The 19,265-nt window shown below is 41.4% G+C and overlaps 1 protein-coding gene across 6 annotated transcripts in view; it reads right to left on the bottom strand.

Annotated features, from left to right (window-relative positions):
• Positions 1-1,039: 1,039 nt before the first annotated feature.
• Positions 1,040-19,265, bottom strand: part of GOLGA5 (golgin A5) — a 63,740-nt gene continuing 45,514 nt past the window's right edge. For 3 of the 6 annotated variants that reach the window (XM_084970089.1, XM_084970088.1, XM_013989218.3), the window contains 7 exons: positions 18,545-18,715; positions 15,566-15,694; positions 13,013-13,111; positions 8,040-8,265; positions 5,614-5,719; positions 3,564-3,627; positions 1,040-1,507 (listed from right to left, as the gene is read on the bottom strand). In XM_084970089.1, coding sequence (XP_084826215.1) covers positions 1,427-1,507; positions 3,564-3,627; positions 5,614-5,719; positions 8,040-8,265; positions 13,013-13,111; positions 15,566-15,694; positions 18,545-18,715 — 876 coding nt within the window. In that variant the 3' untranslated portion in view covers positions 1,040-1,426. Of the gene's footprint in view, positions 3,004-3,378; positions 3,628-5,613; positions 5,720-8,039; positions 8,266-13,012; positions 13,112-15,565; positions 15,695-18,544; positions 18,716-19,265 lie in introns of all 6 variants that reach the window. The other 3 variants (XR_014811308.1, XR_014811306.1, XR_014811307.1) reach the window with 3 other exon arrangements.

The raw sequence follows: 19,265 nt of genomic DNA, 5'->3' as shown, positions 1-19,265 counted from the left end.
AAAAAGACCTTTGAAAGATATTAACAGACTGAACTCTTTACTCTGCGATCAGACTTGACTTCAGAGCTCAGACTGACAGGCTATCACACCTGAGGAAGAACTATGACATAAATCCTACAGGTTTCATAACATGTCTTTAACCCTAGCCTCCAAGACCTCATACCCACTTTTAGATGGTGTGGAGCTGCCTTTTAGTATTCCTGTTGAGTTGGAAAAGGGCCCAAACACACGTACCTAACATGATCTTTAAAATTTCACTGTGTGATGAAAACTAAGAAAGGAGTATATCCACTATACCAAACTTCTGAAGATTTTATAGGACAATTAAATTAATTTCATAGTAGAAATATCACTAAGAACAGAAACTGGTCAAGTCTTCAGTTAGGCACAGAGGGCTGCTGCAAAGGCGTTCCTGATAGGAAGGACCATACCTCTGCCCAGCCCAGGACCTACATGTGTTAACTCCTCAAGAAGAAAGACCAGTAGTACCCAGGATGGACAAAAAAAGGTTTTAGACATGCAGATGAAACGGAACGCCAAAGCACACACTACATGGGACGTAAGGAAAAGAAATGTCCCTTTTCAAAGAATAACTATATCATCTCTGCCTTAGAGTGTTTTAAAAATGTAAAGGGTATTAAACCAAATTTGATTCCTAAATGCTACCAACAGGGGCTACAGACATCCTGAGCTAACCCAAGGTACAGGCTGGAGAAGAGGCAAAGAGGCGGAGGAAAACGACGGAGGAGTGAACACAAATCAAAGCGAGACAGCACATGGGGCGTGGAGGGGAGGAAAGCACGTGCCCAAACCACTAAGGCAATTACAAGTGACAGTGATTCTGATTTCAGCTCTACTCACGAACGCCCCATCTGCAAAGGTCTTGTTTAATGGGGGTGAAAAACCATTATCTTACATAAAACTCGCTCTGCATTTTTCCTTATTTATAAAAAGATTTACACCAATTGGGCCTTTAACATGTAAAGAGCAAAATCTGTATTTGCCAAGTTAAATATATGAAACTACAAAGCAGACTGAATTATCAAAAGGTAAACATTTTATTTATATTACTAAATACAATTAGTTTCCCTGATTATAACCCATAATGAACATCACCTAAGCTACAGGATGGTCTGTACAGAGGCAAACAACCCCAGCATCTGTGTGTACATATGTACACTGCACCACTGACCCTCAGAAAAAGCAGAGCTCAGCTCATTAAATTACTGTTCATTTTAGAAAACTCTTACCAGCTGAAGGAAATCAGAAGAAGATTTAGGTAGCACAGTACTTGTATAATAACTTAAAAAGTTAAAAGCTTGTAAAGTAATCTTGTGCACCCTTCTCAGGAAGTTTAAGCAAGTGACCCCTTGGCAGACTAGAGACTGGAGACAGACAACCAAGCACTGAAGCGGCCGGGCTGAGTTCACTTGCCATGTGGTTGGTCATGGTGCATTTCTGGTGTGTACGTCAACAGAACGATCATGACCCACAGGTGAAGCAAAGCCTAAAGGAAGAACAAACAACTTATGAATGAGCCGACGAATCAATCCCCCCACCCCAAGGCCCACTGTACAGTGCACTGAGGGCAGCCTTGTCTTTGTATGCCTGGGGCTGGCCCTGCGTCTGCAACAGCGCAGGGGCTCCACGCGTGTTTACTGGATAAAAGTCAAATGAGCTAAACGCAGGGAGGGGAATAAGAACCACAATCTCAGTTAAGAGGAGCAAAGTCCTGAAGGCACGCATAACACATACACAAAAATAACAGGTGCTTTGAATGCAGAGCAGACAGCGTGATGAAAACTGGCAGATGTACACGATGTCGGCTGGAAAGGCTTTTCTGACCAGGGTTATGGTTGGTGTTTTGACAAAGGGTTTAGCTGTGATTGGTGAAGAGGAGATGGGAAGATATTCCTGACAGGAATAATGGTTCGGGTAGCGGAGGCTGATGCAAGGTCCAGCACAGGTCCTGCAGTGATAAATGCCACAAGCTTCCTCCTGGTGGTGCTGACATGAGGCGGTTCCATCACCGAGTGCCCTGCACATGAGCTGTGCAGACGGCATCGCGTGCTGACAGAGAGTGCCTGTGTCCCTCATAGCCCCCCACAGCTGGGACATCAACCCAGATTTGGGCACATTCTGAACCCTTTCTGATGCCATCCAATTTTTTTTTTTTTTTTTTTTTTTTTTTTGGTCTTTTTAGGGCCACACCTGGGACACAGGCTGGGGACTGAATCAGAGCTGCAGCTACCAGTCTACACCACATTCACAGCCATGCGGGATCCAAGCCATGTCTGCGACCTACACCACAGCTCATGGCAATGCCAGATCCTTAACTCACTGAGGGAGGCCAGGGATGGAACCTGTATCCTCATGGATACTAGTCGGGTTCATTTCCACTGAGCCATAATGGGAACACCCCCCCCCCCCACTTTTTTCTTTTGTTCTCCCCATCCGTCTCTTTTTAAAAAAACTTTTTATTTAAAGGAGTAACTCTTCCCTCTAGTGGACCACAAGGAAATTTCTTTGTAAGTATGCTTTTTTTTTCCTTCTCAAGAAAACTGCCCATCTTAATTCAACTACTTTTAGACATCCCACTCAGAAGAGTTAGTGGGCTTTTTAGGCTCACAGGAGATATGACAGGGCAGCCCAAGCTATGGGAACCAAGTAAGAGCTAAGAAATCTAAAAGAATATACGTCAACCTCAAGATCCCTTTAAGAAATAAAACAAAACACATGGAAATAATTTAAAAAACCTTATATCAAGGTAAACATGAAATCAATTACTTTGCATTATGTTTTTATGATTAGAGGGGTTGAGAAATAAAGGTAACCATTAAACTGCACTATAGCTAAGTTTTCTTGTAGGAGATGAACTGTCAATCTTACTTGCATTTTAAGAAAAAATACACATATATATATATATATATTTAGGGCTGCACACATGGCATATAGAAGTTCCCAGGCTAGGAGTCAAATCAGCCTACACTACAGCCACAGCAACTGAGGATCCCAGCCATATCTGCGACCTACACCATTGCTCATGGCAACGACGGATCCTTTAACCCACTGAGCGGTGCCACGCATCCTCATGGATAGTAGTCAGGTTCTTGACTGACTGAGCCACAATAGGAACTCCAAGGGGAAAAAAAAATTAAACTACAGGAGTTGCCGTCGTGGCACAGTGGAAACGAATCTAACTATGAACCATGAGGTTGCGGGTTCAATCCCTGGCCTCACTCAGTAGGTTAAGGATCTGGTGTTGCCATGAGCTATGGTGCAGGTTGCAGACACAGCTCAGATCTGGCGTTGCTGTGGCTGTGGTGTAGGCCGGCAGCTGTAGCTCCAATTCAATCCCTAGCCTGAACCTCCATATGCCGCAGGTGTGGCCCTAAAAAGACAAAAAGACAAACAAACAAACAAAAAACAAGACAAAACCTAAATTACAAAAACAGAGTTCTCTTTCAAAATTGATTGCTAAATGTATAGTCAAAGAGATCAGCAGCGGAAAAAACTCGTTGAAAATCAAATGCAGCACTGTTTGTTCAAACAGGTTTACTTACCATATATATAATTACAAAAACTCGTGCTATGGGGTATCTTCGGAGAAAAATTCCCAGACGGATGCTGTGCAAGTGGTGGCGGGGAGGGGGGAGAAGAGAAGAGAGTTATACTCAAAACAGATGTTCCTGTGGTAACAACTTATGACGCCTTTGAAAACTTTACTCGTTTAAACCTTTTATGTGGCCACCATAAAAGAAAGATTATTTTTGTTTCATAGCAGATTGTTAAACGATTACCTGAAGAAACCACATAAAATGCCATAGTAGTGAACAAATACTCTGATCATTATTTGGGGGTTGACTGTTCACTTTAGCACAAGCTACTTCTCTTAATTCTTCAGCGACAAATGCAGGAGGCAAACTTGGTTCCTCTACCTGTCATTTATCTTTTAGGAACCAAAGGTAAGTGTGAACATAGGAACAGGAAGAAAAGAGTCTAGCTGGAATTAACCTGCACAGAGCTCATCTGGAAGCGTCTGCCTGGACACATACTTGTAAAAGGCACACAACTACAGAAACTCCTTGAGTTTCCATTCAAGGAAGCCTGGGAGGCATTACGGTGTCCAGGCCTCCCTACTCACGTCTTCGTGCAACATTTTTCCCCAAGATGATACTGTACTGAGACACCTTGCTTCCCTGCCCTTCTCCTTCTTTCATTACCACTAGCATATGCTCTGCGCACATGTTCTCCAGAAAGTGACGTGTACGGTGAATAAGCTAACAGTTGAAGGAGATGTGCTCACTAACTTGGTGACGGTGACCATGGTATCCAAGGCCCGGGGCTTCAGGAATCTTGGCCCGTCACCCTCCTAATTTTTAATAGCACAGCTCTGTCCTGACACAAAAAGGTATGAAAAGACTGCTCTACTATGCAACAGTTCATGTAAACGATGTTTAATTATAAAAACTAAAAGGCAAAAGAGTTTAGTAGTTTATTTAGACATGAACTTTATAAAGGCTCTATATACATACTGGCAAAACATTTTCGTTATAAGGTGGATGACTACTAGCATAAAAAGTTTATAAATATGGAGGGCCCTCTGTGGTACAAAGGAATCAGCAGTGTCTCTGGAGCACTGGGACATGGGTTCAATCCCTGGTCCAGCCCAGTGGGCTCAGAATCTGGTATTGTCCTAGCTGCAGAGTAGCAGCTCGCTTCTGATCCCTGGCCTGGGAACACCATATGCCATGGCGAAGAAAAAAAAAAAAAAAAAAAGTCTTATGAATACACATATCATAGAAGTTCCCATTGTGGCTCAGTGGGTTAAGAACCTAACATAGTGTCTGTGAGGATGCAGGTTCAATCCCTGGCCTCACTCAGTTTGTTAAGGATCCGGCATTGCCGCAACCTGCAGCTCAGATCTGGCATTGCTGTGGCTGTGGCATAGGCCGGCAACTATAGCTCTAATTTGATCCCTAGTATGGGAACTTTCACATGCTGTAGGTGCGGCTAGTAAAAAAAAAAAAAAAAAAAAAAAGCAAACATATATATAAATTATGTTATTTATGTAGTATATAAAAAATACATACTAAAATGAGTACTATTCATTTACATGCAGTGGTACCTCTCTCTCTCTTTTTGGCCTGTGCCTGTAGTATATGGAATTTTCTGCCAGGGATCAAACCTGAGCCACAGCAGGGACCTGAGCCGCTGCAGTGACAACACTTGATCTTTAACTCACTGCACCACAAGGTAACTCGTATACACAGTAGCACCTTTTATTCTAAGCATATGATAAAGTAAGGATATAAAACATTCAAATGGATGCATGTACAAGACAGAGGCTTTCTTGATGAAATTTAATATGAAATAAAACTCTATAGAGTTTTTTATAGAAAGAAGACAAATGGTCAGGGTTAATGACCTTCAGTAAAATACAGGCACTGGCAGACCTTTTAAAGCAAGTTCATGCACTGAAATATCATGAAAGGAATAAGGAAAATGTCATTTGAAGTATCAGCTCTGCTGGGCAGGATTCACTATGCCTGAAACCGATGGAAAAAGGTAAAAAAATCTGGTCCATCACTCCTGGGAGCGGGCACTGCTTACCTAAATTGGTCAATTGAACTAGCAGCTTTGCGGACTTTTCCATACATTCCTGCCAAGTTAGTTTCTGTGTCGTTAAAAAGAACAGGAACATTTCGCAGACGTGTGCCTGTTTACATAAGAAAATAATTAATGTACATACACCAAAATTAACTTTCTAACAAAATTACAGTTGATGAAATTTAATATGAAATAAAACTCTATAGAGTTTTATACCTATAGAGTTGAGTATACCTTACATATGGAAGAAATTCTGAAGGGCAACTTTTAAGCAATACAATCAAAGGTGAAAGCATAATGAAGACAGTTTAAATACTAAACTTCCAACCCACAAAAATAAAATTTTAAATGTAAGAAAATTATTTTCCTACGAAATGAGAAAAATTCAAGTTTACAAATACCAAACGCTGGCAAGAATCAGCATGAACGGGCATTTTCTTCCTGTGCCAGTAAGAGCGAGGCCGCACAGCCTTTCCACAAAGCTGGCAGCTCCAGCCCCGACCACCCCCAACTCCAGTCCCCTCCCCTCTCCCCTTTCACTTCCCGATGGAGTCTAACCGTCAACTCGGCATGCCCCAGACCGGTATCCTGCTTTCCTGCCCTCAGTGCCACCCTTCCCTCCGTGCAGCTTTCCCCATCTCAGCACACAACTCTGTCTTTCCAAAAACCTTGACTCCTTTCTTTTTCTCGAACGCCCTATCTGCTCTGCCAGCAAACTCTATCTGCTTCCCTTTAAACCAAATCCAGACAATCCCCACTCTGGTCTGAGTCACCAATATCCCTCCTGTGGGTTAACACAATGGCTCCTCCCCGTGTCCCTGCCTCAGGGCTCAGCTCTCCGCAGCCTATTCTTGACACAGCAGCCAGAGGCATCTTGTTACAACACAGGTCAGTTCAGTCGCCCCTCTCAAGAGGCCTTCCTACTTCATTCAGAGCAAAAATCTACACAGACCTAAACAGCCTCCTCCAAGCTCTACCCCTCACTCGGTCTACTCCAGTGGCACTGGCCTCCTGCAACATGCCAGCTATACTCCTGTCTCAGGGCCTTTGCACCTGCTCTTCTCTGACTGGACCACTTTTGCTGTAGACCTCTTCACAGTTTACTACCTACTCCCTCTGCAGCTTTAAGTGCCACGCTTTCAATGAGGTCCCCCTTGACCACCCTGTTTAAATTCCAATCCCGTCCCCACACCTGGCACCCTGTACAACCTTCTCGGCTTCATTTTTCTCTGTTGTGCATCTCACCATCTCACAGAGGCTACTGCCTGTCTTCTCCACCTGTCTTCCCCACCACACCAGAATGTAAGATCCACAGGGCAGAGACTCTGGTTTCTCTTGCTGACCACTATTATCTCTGGAACAGCACCTGATACTGAGCAGGGACTTAATGATTTGCTGATCTTGGCAACGAACAGCAAGAGCCTTAAGTGTGTATACTTACTGACCCAGCAATTCAACTTCTAATGATTTATCTTAAAAAAAAAGACATGTACAGAAGATATTTCCTTCTGCTTCTACTAGTGACAAAACTGGCAACGATCTAAATCTCCAACCACAAGGAACTGATTAACGAAATTATGTTATTTCCATGTGATAAATTTCTATGAAGCAATACATACATTATTGTATAAAATATATTATTCAACTATATTTATATGAAAAATTACAAATCAATAAAACAGGTATTACAAACATATATATAAGTCTGGAGGTAGATGTTCCAAAATGTTATGAGGGTGAAAGATTATCAAGTGATTTTTAATTTCCTTTTTTTGGCATTTCCTTTTATAGTGAGGCTGTGTTATTAAATATATATATATAAAATAACATATTATTTGAAAAAAAGTTATAAAAATGTAAAGCCAAAGAACTAAGATTTGCTGAATGACTACTTTCGTAGACTTTAAGAAGTTCTAAGATTAAAAACCTGATTTTGTTGAAGCTCATGCTAAAATCTTCAACATTCTTTTTGATTAAGTGTTTTGAGAATCTATCATTTCTTTATTAAAATTATAGAGCATGGATATACTCATAGGACTACGTATTAACTTGAATATTCATAGTTATAGACTGGAGGGTGATTACAGCAAATCTATCTGAAGATTCCTGAAAGCTCCTCTTAAGTGAATTGTCCCCAACGCCCTGCTAAGTGTCCTACACACTTCGGTCAGATCCTCAGTCCCTGGGCCTCCTCCTTCAGGTCCCAGACCAGTGAGGGATGCTAGTCAGCCCATCATCCGTTCACGAACCATCACATCACCACAGCACTTAGCCTAGGCCTCACATCAGGAGAAAAACAGGTGCTCTGTTGGATAAAGCTTCTTTTAAACAAAAATGGCCTTTCTGTAACTTTTCAAAATCATTTTTGATTTAGCAAGGGTGGAAATAAGGCAATGAAATATTCTTTTGATTTTTTTTTTTTTTTTAACCTTCTCCACTGTCAACTCCAGACATGTTAATAGAAGACCCGTTGCTACTGCTTCCAGAGGCAGAGTTCATCTGCTGCTCCAGGCGCTCCAGCTGGAAGACGAGGGAGTTCTTCTCCGTGCTCAGGCTCTCCAGCATGGTCTGCTTCTGGATGAGCGTCTCTGTCAGCTGATGGAGTCGATTCTCTAACTCGGACTGACTGCTATTGCTTAAAGTTTTATTGGTAAGCTGAAAGGCAAAGTGTTCATAAGATTATTACACAAAAGGAAAAGCAGACCACTTAGAACCACATCACTACATTGCTGTCGGTAAACTCCGGCACTAAGTCGCTTCTCAAATCTCTGATTCCTTCGATTATCTACAAAAGCGGTTTCAAACTGTCACTGGGTCATGACATCAGTTTGGAGCGTCACAGATGGCATTTAAACACAATGTAAACTTTACTTCTTGCTAGAGCGTCATGGTTAAAAACCTCTGAAAGCACTGGTCCATGGGACCAGTTCAAACTTGTCAACCTGTATTCCAAACCCTCCAAATTCAACAGTTGTGCCGTGCAAAGACCACACCTGAGGTTTCCCTCTCTGTTCTGCAAAATGTCCCAGAGACCTGACTTTGGACAAGTTGCTACATCTCTCCAAATCTGTCTGCTCATCTGTAAGTGAGGAAAACAGTGCCTTTTGCACATGGTACTTAGGCGTATGAAAGCATTTTCCTGGCAGGGTCGGGCAGACAGTCGCTTGTAAAAATTCCCTGCATTCGGTCCTCTATTGGTTCTCCTTGTATCATTTTCCTCTCCTCTCACTCGGCCTCGGCTCTGCTGTTCACATTTTTCCTGTTTGGCAAATTCAGTCCTCTTCTCTTCTCTAGGCTCTACCTGCCTTCAAAGCCTCTTCCTTGAAGCCAACTACTCCAGCCTGAGCTGATCTCAGCCTCCGTTCAGACTCCCACTGACTGTCTTGGCATTTACCAGTGACTGTTTAATAAGAGTCAATTCTGCTTCCTCAATGAAACTGCCAATCAGGTCTGTGAAGGCAAGAATCACTGTCTGCATCCATGGAGTTTGGAAAAAAAGCTGACTGACAGTTTAAAACCCCAGCTCTGCTCTTTCCCAGCTATGAATCTGGGACAAACTACACATCTGAGCCTCAGATTCCCTGCTCATGGGATGTGATGCCTAAATGAAGTGATAGACACAAAATATCTACCACAGTATCTGCAATATGGCAAGCACTTAGTACAAACTGGCTTTTTTTTCAACTTGTTAGAAACATCCTTAAATGTTTTTATTTTACATTTTACTTTTTTATTGATGTATAAGTGACATTTAATATCACATTAGTTTCAGGCGTACAAATTAATGACCTGATATCTGTATACACTGAAATGATAAGCACAATAAATCCATCAAGCTTCCTTCCTTCTGAGTCCCTCACAGCACTCTCACAATTAAATGCAGGGCTAGGCCTAAAACAAGTAACCACGAAGTGGAATTATATTGAGTATAAAATAGGGTGTACTTACTATCAGAAAGGAATGCTCAACTTTCAGACTGTGCTGTGATCCCCTAATCCACTTACTCCCTATTTCCATGGTTTTTAGTTGAGATAAAAATTACATTCAGAGTTCTCATCGTAGCACAGTGGAAAATAATCCGACTAGGAACCATGAGGTTGCAGTTTGATCCCTGGCCCCGCTCAGTGGGTTAAGGATCTGGTGGTGCTGTGAGCTGTGGTGTAGGTCTCAGATGCAGCCCGGATCCCATGTTGCTGGGGCTACGGTGTAGGCCAGCAGCTGTAGCTCCAATTAGACCCCTAAGCCTGGGAACCTCCATATGCCGTGGGCTTGGCCCTAAAAAAAAAAGGAAGAAAAAAAAAATTACATTGGAGTTCCTGCTGTGGCGCCAATGGGATCAGCAGTGTCTCTGGAGTGCTGGGACATAGGTTTGCTCCCCAGGCCGGCACAGTGGGTTAAGGATCCGATGTTGCCGTAGCTGCAGCGTAGTTCTTTCCATTCAGTGAACTGCCCAGATCTTAAGCAGTATGAGTAGCAGAGTATGAGAGTTTCAACTGCACCACATCCTCACCAACACTCGGTATGGCCAATCTTTTCTTTTCTTTTTTTTAAGCATAGCTCACAGCAACGCTGGATCCCTGACCCACTGAGTGAGGCCAGGGATCAAACCCGCATCCTCATGGATACTAGTCGGATTCGTTTCCACTGAGCCACGATGGGAACCCCAATCTTTTCAATTTTCGCCATTCTCGATGGTATGTGGAGCTACAGCTCCCTGAGGTTTTAATCTGCATTTTCCTGCTGACTGATGATTTTGAGCTATTCATAAATTTTCTTTCATGAAGTATCTACGCAAGTCTTTTGTCCATGTTAGAAAAAAAAAAAATTGTGCATCTCTTTCTTTGTAGTAAGAGTTCTTATCTTGGTTACAAATCCTTTGTCAGACATATGTACTGCAAATATCTTCTCCCCGTCTGTGCCTAACCTCTTTTCACTTTTGTAACTTCTTTTAATTTTGTTTAGTTAGTTATTTTTCATGGCCGAACCTGCAGCATATGGAAGTTCCCAGGCCAGGGACTGAATCCAAGCCACAGCTGCAGTAACAGTGGATCCTTTAACCCACTGCACCGGGCTGGGGATTGAACCTGCACTTCCTCAGTGACTCAAGCTGTTGCAATCGGGTTCTTAACCCACTGCACCATAGTGGGACCTCCAAAATTTTCAATTTTGATAAAATCCAGTTTTGTCACCTTTTTCTTCTATGGTCAGTGCTTTTTACGTCCTAAAAAATCTATCTGCTCTCAAATTGCAAAATATTTTCCTATACTTTCTCCTAGAAGCTTTGTAGCTTGGGCCCAGCTCCATTCCAAATCAACTTTTGTTAACTTTACAAGCCTAATTAAGGGATAAAGATCAAGGTTCATTTTATCTAGTTCCATAGAACAGCTGTTAAAGAATAAAAAATCAGCCAAACTGCAATGTCTTTTTTTTTTTTTTTTTTTTGGTCTTTTTAGGGCTGTACTTGCAGCATATGGAAGTTTCCAGGCTAGGGGTCATATGGGAGCTACAGCTGCTGGCCTACACCACAGCCACAGCAAGGCTGGATCTGAGCTGTGTCTGTGATCTACACCACAGCTCATGGCAATGCCGGATCCTTAGCCCGCTAGGCAAGGCCAGCAGCGATTGAACCCTCACTCTCATGGATACTAGTGGGGTTTGTTACTGCCGAGCCACAATGGGAACTTCTGTAATCTTTTAACCAAGGTATTTTTCTCCTAGGAGGCTCAAAGGTAATAAGACAAGCAGACAAAGCATTTCTTATTATTCATTCCGTATAAATCATAACTCACTCTGATTGAGGGGGGGGTTGCAATGTATTAAGATGCTGATCTCTTTTAAAACTATACAAATTAGCTACCTTCTATGAGACGGAAGTTTTTCTCTTCTTATTTAGAGAAAAAAAATCTTAAAGAGGTAGCCTCCTATGGTTAATTCTTTTTTATTTTTTTAATTTCTTTCAGGGCTGCACCCTTTACTTTTTAGGGCCACCCTCATGGCATATGGAGGTTCCCAGGCTAGGGGTCAAATTGGAGCTGTAGCTGCCAGCCTACACCACAGCCACAGCAACGCCAGATCCAAGCCAAGTCTGTGACCTACACCACAGCTCACAGCAATGCCAGATCCTTAATCCACTGAGCAAGACATCGAACCTGCATCCTTATTGATCCTAGTAGGGTTCGTTAACCACTAAGCCATGAAGGGAACTCCTATGGTTAATTCTTAATTAACAAAAATAGCAGAATATCTTAGACATAGCACATATTTAACAAATTGGACTGTTTAAGAGTAAACTGATTGGTAGTTTATGTTTAGTAAGTCATCTTATTTGTAATCATTTCATGAATTTAGGAATAGGAAGGAGAAGGGAACATTCAAAATCAGTTAGCTGTCCCCAGGTCCTATAAAAATTGAAAGTTTTTAAACATTTTTAAAAAATGCAATTCATTTTATTTATAGTTGTAAAACATTTTAAATTATGGACTACTAAGAAATCTAAGAACTTAAAAAACTAAAATTATTTCACTTCATGTTCAAATCAAGTCATCAGCTAATGGAAAAATGAATTAGTCCATCTTTATGTAAATTATCTGAATGATTAATAAGTTCACTACTTAGTAAGTCAATTGTGTGAGTATAAGGGAAGAAAGGACAAGGCACAGTGACAGGGTAAGTGAATGCATCATTGTGTCAGTTAACGGCAAAGACTGGTACATCTGAGTGGTAGGCACATGTTATTTTCTATGTTTTACTTTTTCAGTTAAAAAAAGTCTTAGTGACACTAATGAAAGACCTATTAATAAGAAGATTTATCATTGTGGTTTCCTAAGGAAGCTGGCAAGCAGCACACCCAGCACTACAGAGAGAAGGCATAAAATTCTGGAATAATTACTATCTCCTCAGTGACTGCTACAAGATCCTTGTCTAAGAAGCAAGCCACAGAAGATAGCAAATGCAGGCTCAAACGGCATTAGATGAAAACTCTATCAGGTTGAAAATAACTAATCTCACTCCTCTAAACTGGAGAACTCCGGTAAAAATATGGGAAAAGAAAGTCTTACCGTATCCTTTAAAAAATCGTAGTTTTGGAGTTCCCCTCGTGGCTCAGCGGAATCTGACTAGCACCCATGAGGACACAGGTTCAATTCCTGGCCTTGCTCAGTGGGTTAAGGATCTGGAGTTGCCATAAACTGTGGTATGGGTCACAGACGCAGCTCGGATCCCGTGTTGCTGTGGCGGAGGCCACCAGCTACAGCTCCGATTTGACCCCTAACCTGGGAACTTCCATATACCGCTAGTTCGGCTCTAAAAAGACAAAAATAAATAAATAAATAAAAAATAAATTAAATTTAAAAACGTACTTTTACAATGGCATCTTTCCCAAGTTGTGAAAGCCGATTCATACCTGATTCCTGAGTTTCTGAATCTCATCTTCGCGATCTTTAATTCTGCTTTGCAATGTGTTCTTTGTTCGATACAGATCTTCTTCCATGTAGTGAAATTCCTACGAAGTGAGGCACAAATAAACCAAAGCTAAATCAGTGCTCCGTAGTTCATCTCCAGTACCTGGAAGTACCTGCCTGACACAAAGCAGGCAGGCACTCGGTCGTTCTGTGCTGGGTATATACTGAATGAAGTAACGAACAGCCTTCAATGGATCCAACGAGAAGTTAATGCTTCGGCCTGACATGTCAATTTGCATGTGATGACTATGCAAGCACACGCCTTTATTGGTCATACATTTTGGTTTTTCTTGGATAGATACGTAGGAACAGAATTGCTGGATTATATGATAAGTGTATGCCTAACCTAGGAAGAAAATCTGCCAAGTTGTTTTCTGAACAGTTTTCAAAATACCTGTACCATTTTGCATTCCCACAGCAAGATGAGAGGGTTCCGGGTCATCCACAGCCTTTCCAACATTTGGTACTGTCAGTCTCTGTAAGCGTGGCTGTCATAGTGGCTATGTGGTGGTGTCTCACTGCAGTTTCAACCAGCATTTCCCTAATGATTTTAAGCAGTTTTTCATAGGCTTAGTTTTATCATGCAGTATCTTGCACCTGTTTTACTCATCAGTGATAAAAGAGAGGTAGGAAAGAAATACCTCCAAATTTACTAACAAGTACACCAAGCTGGCTTGTCCAAGGTACACAAACCGTGGCGTCAGACCGGAAGTAAAAAGTAAAGCACACGTCGGGGAAGAAAGAGTAAGTCATTAAGTATCTTCAAAGGCACCATGCTTAACTGTGCAGGCAAAGTAGAGGGAGACGTATGAAAAAGCAAACGTGAAATGGAATCAAACTGCTAGAGGCTAATTTAAACATTTATTTCAACCTGCTCATTTCAGACGGAAAAAACTGAGACAAGTGAAAAAAGAGAAAATGAGGAAGGGAATTAGGTAGGGGAGTAACAATTCACAAGAAGTTCTGCCCGGCTTCCTCTAAGCTCTAGGTTAGATGATTTAATCCCAAAATGAAGTATTTCCCATCCGGAACATCTGGTTACTAAATAAACAGCCTAGAGCTACACTTAGCTCCACTTTGCTTACTCACCTCCCTCAATTTAGAAAAGGGCACCGAAGGGGATGTGGTGAAACCATGGGAGGTAACACAGTGAAAGTTATCTCATTAACCATCAAGAACATCCATTCTTTGCCTTTTAATATGTAATAGCTCCTTAAGTATGCTAAAATGCAATCTGTAAAAGGACAGCTAATCTTCTAACTAAATTATCTCCGACAGCCTAGGATGTGCCCAACAGGCTGCTACTTAGAGATTTTTTTCTCTCACTACTCAGAAAACAGAATCAAATGCCACTTTCATAAGAAAAACAAACATTTCTCTGAGAATAGAATCAGTTTCAGAAACAATACATCTTCATAAGAAAATATTTAAAGAATATAAATATGCAAAGCTAGAAATGCTATAAATGAGGCGCTGAGAAATATACAAATAGTCTTCTCTTCTGTAAAATGAAGAGAACAATGATTTTACTGTTTAGAGAGAATAAGATAATGCATTCTAAGTGCCTATAATATGCTGTTGCTCAGTAAATTATAGATGTTATTAATATTAAATACAGATTCTTATTCCAAAAATGTTACTGTAAACATGTTTAACTGTATTAATACTATTATACAAGTATATTAATGTAAAATAGTTTGGCTTGGGAAGCAATTATACTAATCAAAAGAAACATAACTTTAAACATCATTTATAAGCATTTTTTTCAAACAGAAAGAGTAGTCTATACAACTAATGCTGTATTTCTATTTCTATTAAGTAATATTTATTTATTTTGGTTTTTTTAGGGCCACAGTATATGGTATTTCTATTTCTATTAAGCATACAGTATATGCTGTATTTCTATTTCTATTAAGTAATATTTATTTATTTTGGTTTTTTTACATCCACAGTATATGGACGTTTCCAGGCTGGGGGTTGAACTGGAATTGTAGCTTCTAGCCTACGCCATAGCTCACAGAAACACCAGATCCTTAAACCACTGAGTGAGGCCAGGGATCGAACCTGCGTCCTTGCAGATACTAGTCAGTTTCATCACTGCTGAGCCATGACAGGAACTCCCTTAAGTAATATTTATTTACTACTGTTTTTAGAAAGTACAAATGAAATAAAACATGAAAATCGAGTGATGTTTTAAGTGCTCTATACATAAACACTCTGACAAGGAGGTATAATAAAACACAGAACCGTAGAAAGAATCCTGGGTTCTGTTCTGGTCTTTAATCAGTTGTGTGATACTAGGCAAATCTCAAAACTATTTTGTGCCTCTATTTTTCATCTGTTAAAAAAAAAACAATGAGGAAGGTGGGGCAGAAAGGCAGGAGGGATCTCTGAGCACAACCTCGAAGAATTTCTCTAAGCTGCTTCACTAGATGTCTCCTCACATGACCGCTAGTGGGCAGTCTTGCCTGGTCGTTATCAACCTTAAACTTCACCTGCTTCTGTCGCTCCAACTCGGCCTCGAGTTCTTGTTTAGATGCTTTCTGTCCAGCTATTTGGTCTTGCAGATCCTGTAGCCGTTCTCTTGCTGATTCTGCTTCACTAACCTGCTGAGCTTCCATGTCCTAAAAAGATGAATTTACATGTGAAGGCAATAATGAGCTATTCAGTCCAATATTTACTAAGCAATCACCAGGCGCTGTGAACAGGGCTCAGCAGGCACTGGAGGGAGAGAGGTGAATGAGACACAGTCACAGCCTAAGAGAAGCACACAGACTTCACTATAAGACAGGGCAAACGGTGAAAGAAATGGACAGGATGGCACAGCAGGAACCACCGTTTGAATAAGTATGCGCAGACAGCGCGGCTCACTGGGAGATTTACCTCTCTATTCAAAAACTAATGATTTTGGAGTTCCTGTCATGGCGCAGTGGTTAACAAATCTGACTAGGAACCATGAGGTTGCAGGTTCGATCCCTGGCCTTGCTCAGTGGATTAAGGATCCGGCATTGCCATGAGCTGTGGTGTAGGTCACTGACACTGACACAGCTCGGATCCTGTGTTGCTGTGGCTCTGGCATAGGCCAGTGGCTACAGCTCTGATTCAACCCCTAGCCTGGGAACCTCCACATGCTGTGGAAGCAGCCCTAGAAAAGGCAAAAAGACAAAACAAAACAAAACCACTAATGATTTCAAGAAGAATAGAGATATAACCTCAAAGAGGATTCACTGCCTTAGTCCCCTGAAACTGCAGGTTATAATTAGCTTTTGTGTATGTGTGTATATCAGTAATCCAACACATAGTAAAAACAGAACTTTTCTCTCATATCACCTAAGGTTATTAGCACATTATTTTCCTTTTTAGCTCTATTACTACTATCTGTTTGCACCTCTTCCCACACTAACTTCTTCACTTGGTGTCACTATTCTCACTTCTTCAAACTCAAAAACCACCTTCTAGGTTTCCTGTGAAAGCCACCAGTAAACACAGCTCCGTGTCTCTACGTTTTCCCCAAGGGGTTAGCATCCGTGCAGTCATGCAGTACCGCATGAGACAAAAACCTGCATCTTCATGTCGCTTTTCAGCTTTTGGTACCTTGTGTTACACACACTCATCTCCACAACCGCTGGCACCTGGCATGTTGTTTGAAGGAGCTGACAGATTAATGATACTCTCAGATGATCAGTGTCATCACACAATTTGGTGGACTTAGACGAGAACAGCAATAAGTTAAATTATCTTTCCCTACCACTTTCAGGTCAGCAGAAGGGGGGCTAATCTCTGTCATCAATTTAACTAAAGCACATGAATTCTTGAGAGGTAAGCAGTCTGCACAGTGGTTAAGGATACATATTCTAGAATCAGACAGACTAGCGTTCCAACCCTGGCTCTGCCACTTCACGAGTCATGGCAAGTTACTCTCCTCCACACCTGTGTCTCCTCAAACTGTAAAATGAGAACACGGTAGCGCCCTCGTGGGGTTAACGACAAAGAATAAACGACAGGATATATGGTGAGCGCTTCGTGAAGTGCTTGGCATATTAAGTGCTTGGTAAATGACAGCTACTAAAACTGTGAACAGTTCTTCCATGTTGCCAGACTTAATGCTATACTCTTTATTATCAACTTCACAAACTTCTTGAGAAAGGGTAGGAAAATGTGTCAATGTCATCAGTGATGCTGGGGTAGGGATGCGATATAAATAAATCATTTCATAATTGCAACAAAAAGACCCTAAATAGGTATGAATAAGTGTAGCCTTTACTCAACTTCTAAATTTATGGAAACAAACTCTTTGGAATTGAAAATTATTTACAGAAAAAAGACCCTACTTCAAAGAATAATAAGGAACCCCCCCCCCCCCCCCAGAAATAACAGCAGCTGCTATTTACTCAGCCTGCTATGTGTCAGGAGCAATGCTCGGCCCTTTACACATATTATCTCTTGTTCCCAAGAGAACCAGGTTCTCTTCTTTTTTTTTGCCCCCTCTGCAACCTACACCATAGCTCACAGCAACGCCGGATCTCTGACCCACTGAGCGAGGCCAGGGATCGAACCTGCATCCTCATGGATACTAGTTGGGTTTGTTACCGCTGAGCCACCATGGGAACTCCTGAGAACCATGTTCTTATCTGCAATTTACAGATAAGAAAACTAAGACCCAGTGAGATGAAGTACCTGGTGCGAGGTAACCCACCTCTTAAGTGTGACATTGGGACCCGGGATCTGCATCTTGATCTGACAGTCAAACCTGAGCCCCAGACAAACCAGCCCACTCCCACCACTTCCACATTTTCCACGATAGTTCACGTACATCTTACAAATCAGTAATGTGCTGAGCTATGCGAGGAAAACTATCTTGGCAGAAAGGTTTTTGTTTTAAGAACAGAAGGCTCATTACCCTGCACTTTATCTTCTCTCATCCTCAGAGACCCTCTTATATCAAAGACCCTTATGTCCAAGACGTATGTTTAAGATAAATAAGCAGCTCAATTTTACCTTTAAATATATGAATTACACAGAAACTATAAATTATTAAGATTATTCATGAAATTATAAAAGATCATCCCTAAGCCCATTCTAATATTAGAAAACACCCTCTTGCTTTAGAAATTTGCCCAAACCTAATTTGTTTCATTCGAGTGAAAGATCCATAAGTATGGAGATGCTGTCTGGTTCCTTGTTCTAACTCTAAGCCTAGACTATGCCTATGCCTGGCAAATACTTGGTAAGTATTTGCTAAATGAATGAATCTGATTACCTATGTTTCTTATTCCTATAACGTGAAGTCAATCAATAGACAGGAGACCTATTGCTTTAGATTCATTTCTATACGGTAACTAGGATTCCCGAAGTTTCACACCTTATCTTACTAATACCCTCCCCGAAATGAATCAATGAATCTGTCATCTCTCAAACCACTAAGAGCTGGGGGTAAATGGCTGACTGTGAAGCTCAACTCTAATGAATCTTACCTGTAACTCGGATCGCAGCTGATGTATCTGCCCCATCAGTTTCTGAATTTCCTCCCTTTGCATCTCCTTCTCATGCCGAAGTTCTTCTAGTTCCATGCTATTAGCAGTACTGCTATCGAGGCCTTCAAAACCAGAGCCTTCCTTTAAACTGTTAATCAGCTTTTCTTTAGACTATTATAAAAAAAAAAAAAAGAATAAGCGAAGCAGAGATTAGCTTGCACACTGAGTATCATCTACCACACACCAACTAAACCACTATGGAACTATTCCAGTTATATTCTCCATCAAAAAAAGTCCACAGATTGTTAAATCCATAGGGATAAAAATGCAACAAAGGAGTTCCTGTAGTGGCTCAGTGGTTAACAAATCCGCCTATCAACCATGAGGTTGTGGGTTCGATCCCTGGCCTCGCTCAGTGGGTTAAGGATCCAGCATTGCAAGGAGCTATGGTATAGGTCGCAGGCTCAGCTCGGATCCCACGTTGCTGTGGCTGTGGTATAGGACGGCAGCTACAGCTCCGATTAGACCCCCAACCTGGGAACCTCCATATGCTGAGGGTGCAGCCCCAGAAAAGACAAAAAAAAAAAAAAAAGCAACAGACCCTTGTCATACAGTGTTTTTGGATTTTAGTTCCCAGGACCATGTTATTGTTGGAAAATTTTTATTAACAAGATTTTTCTCATACTTGCTTCTCATCCTTTCTTATGCTTTTTTCCCCCAT

The sequence above is a fragment of the Sus scrofa genome, chromosome 7 (genome assembly GCF_054392235.1).
Source record: "Sus scrofa isolate SSC_HxYL_T2T_F1_AM1 chromosome 7, Sscrofa_HxYL_maternal_Yorkshire_Landrace_v2.0, whole genome shotgun sequence".
Taxonomy (NCBI): domain Eukaryota; kingdom Metazoa; phylum Chordata; class Mammalia; order Artiodactyla; family Suidae; genus Sus; species Sus scrofa.
The sequence above is the reverse complement of the archived record's forward strand: the minus strand, read 5'-3'. Positions and strand labels throughout refer to the sequence as shown.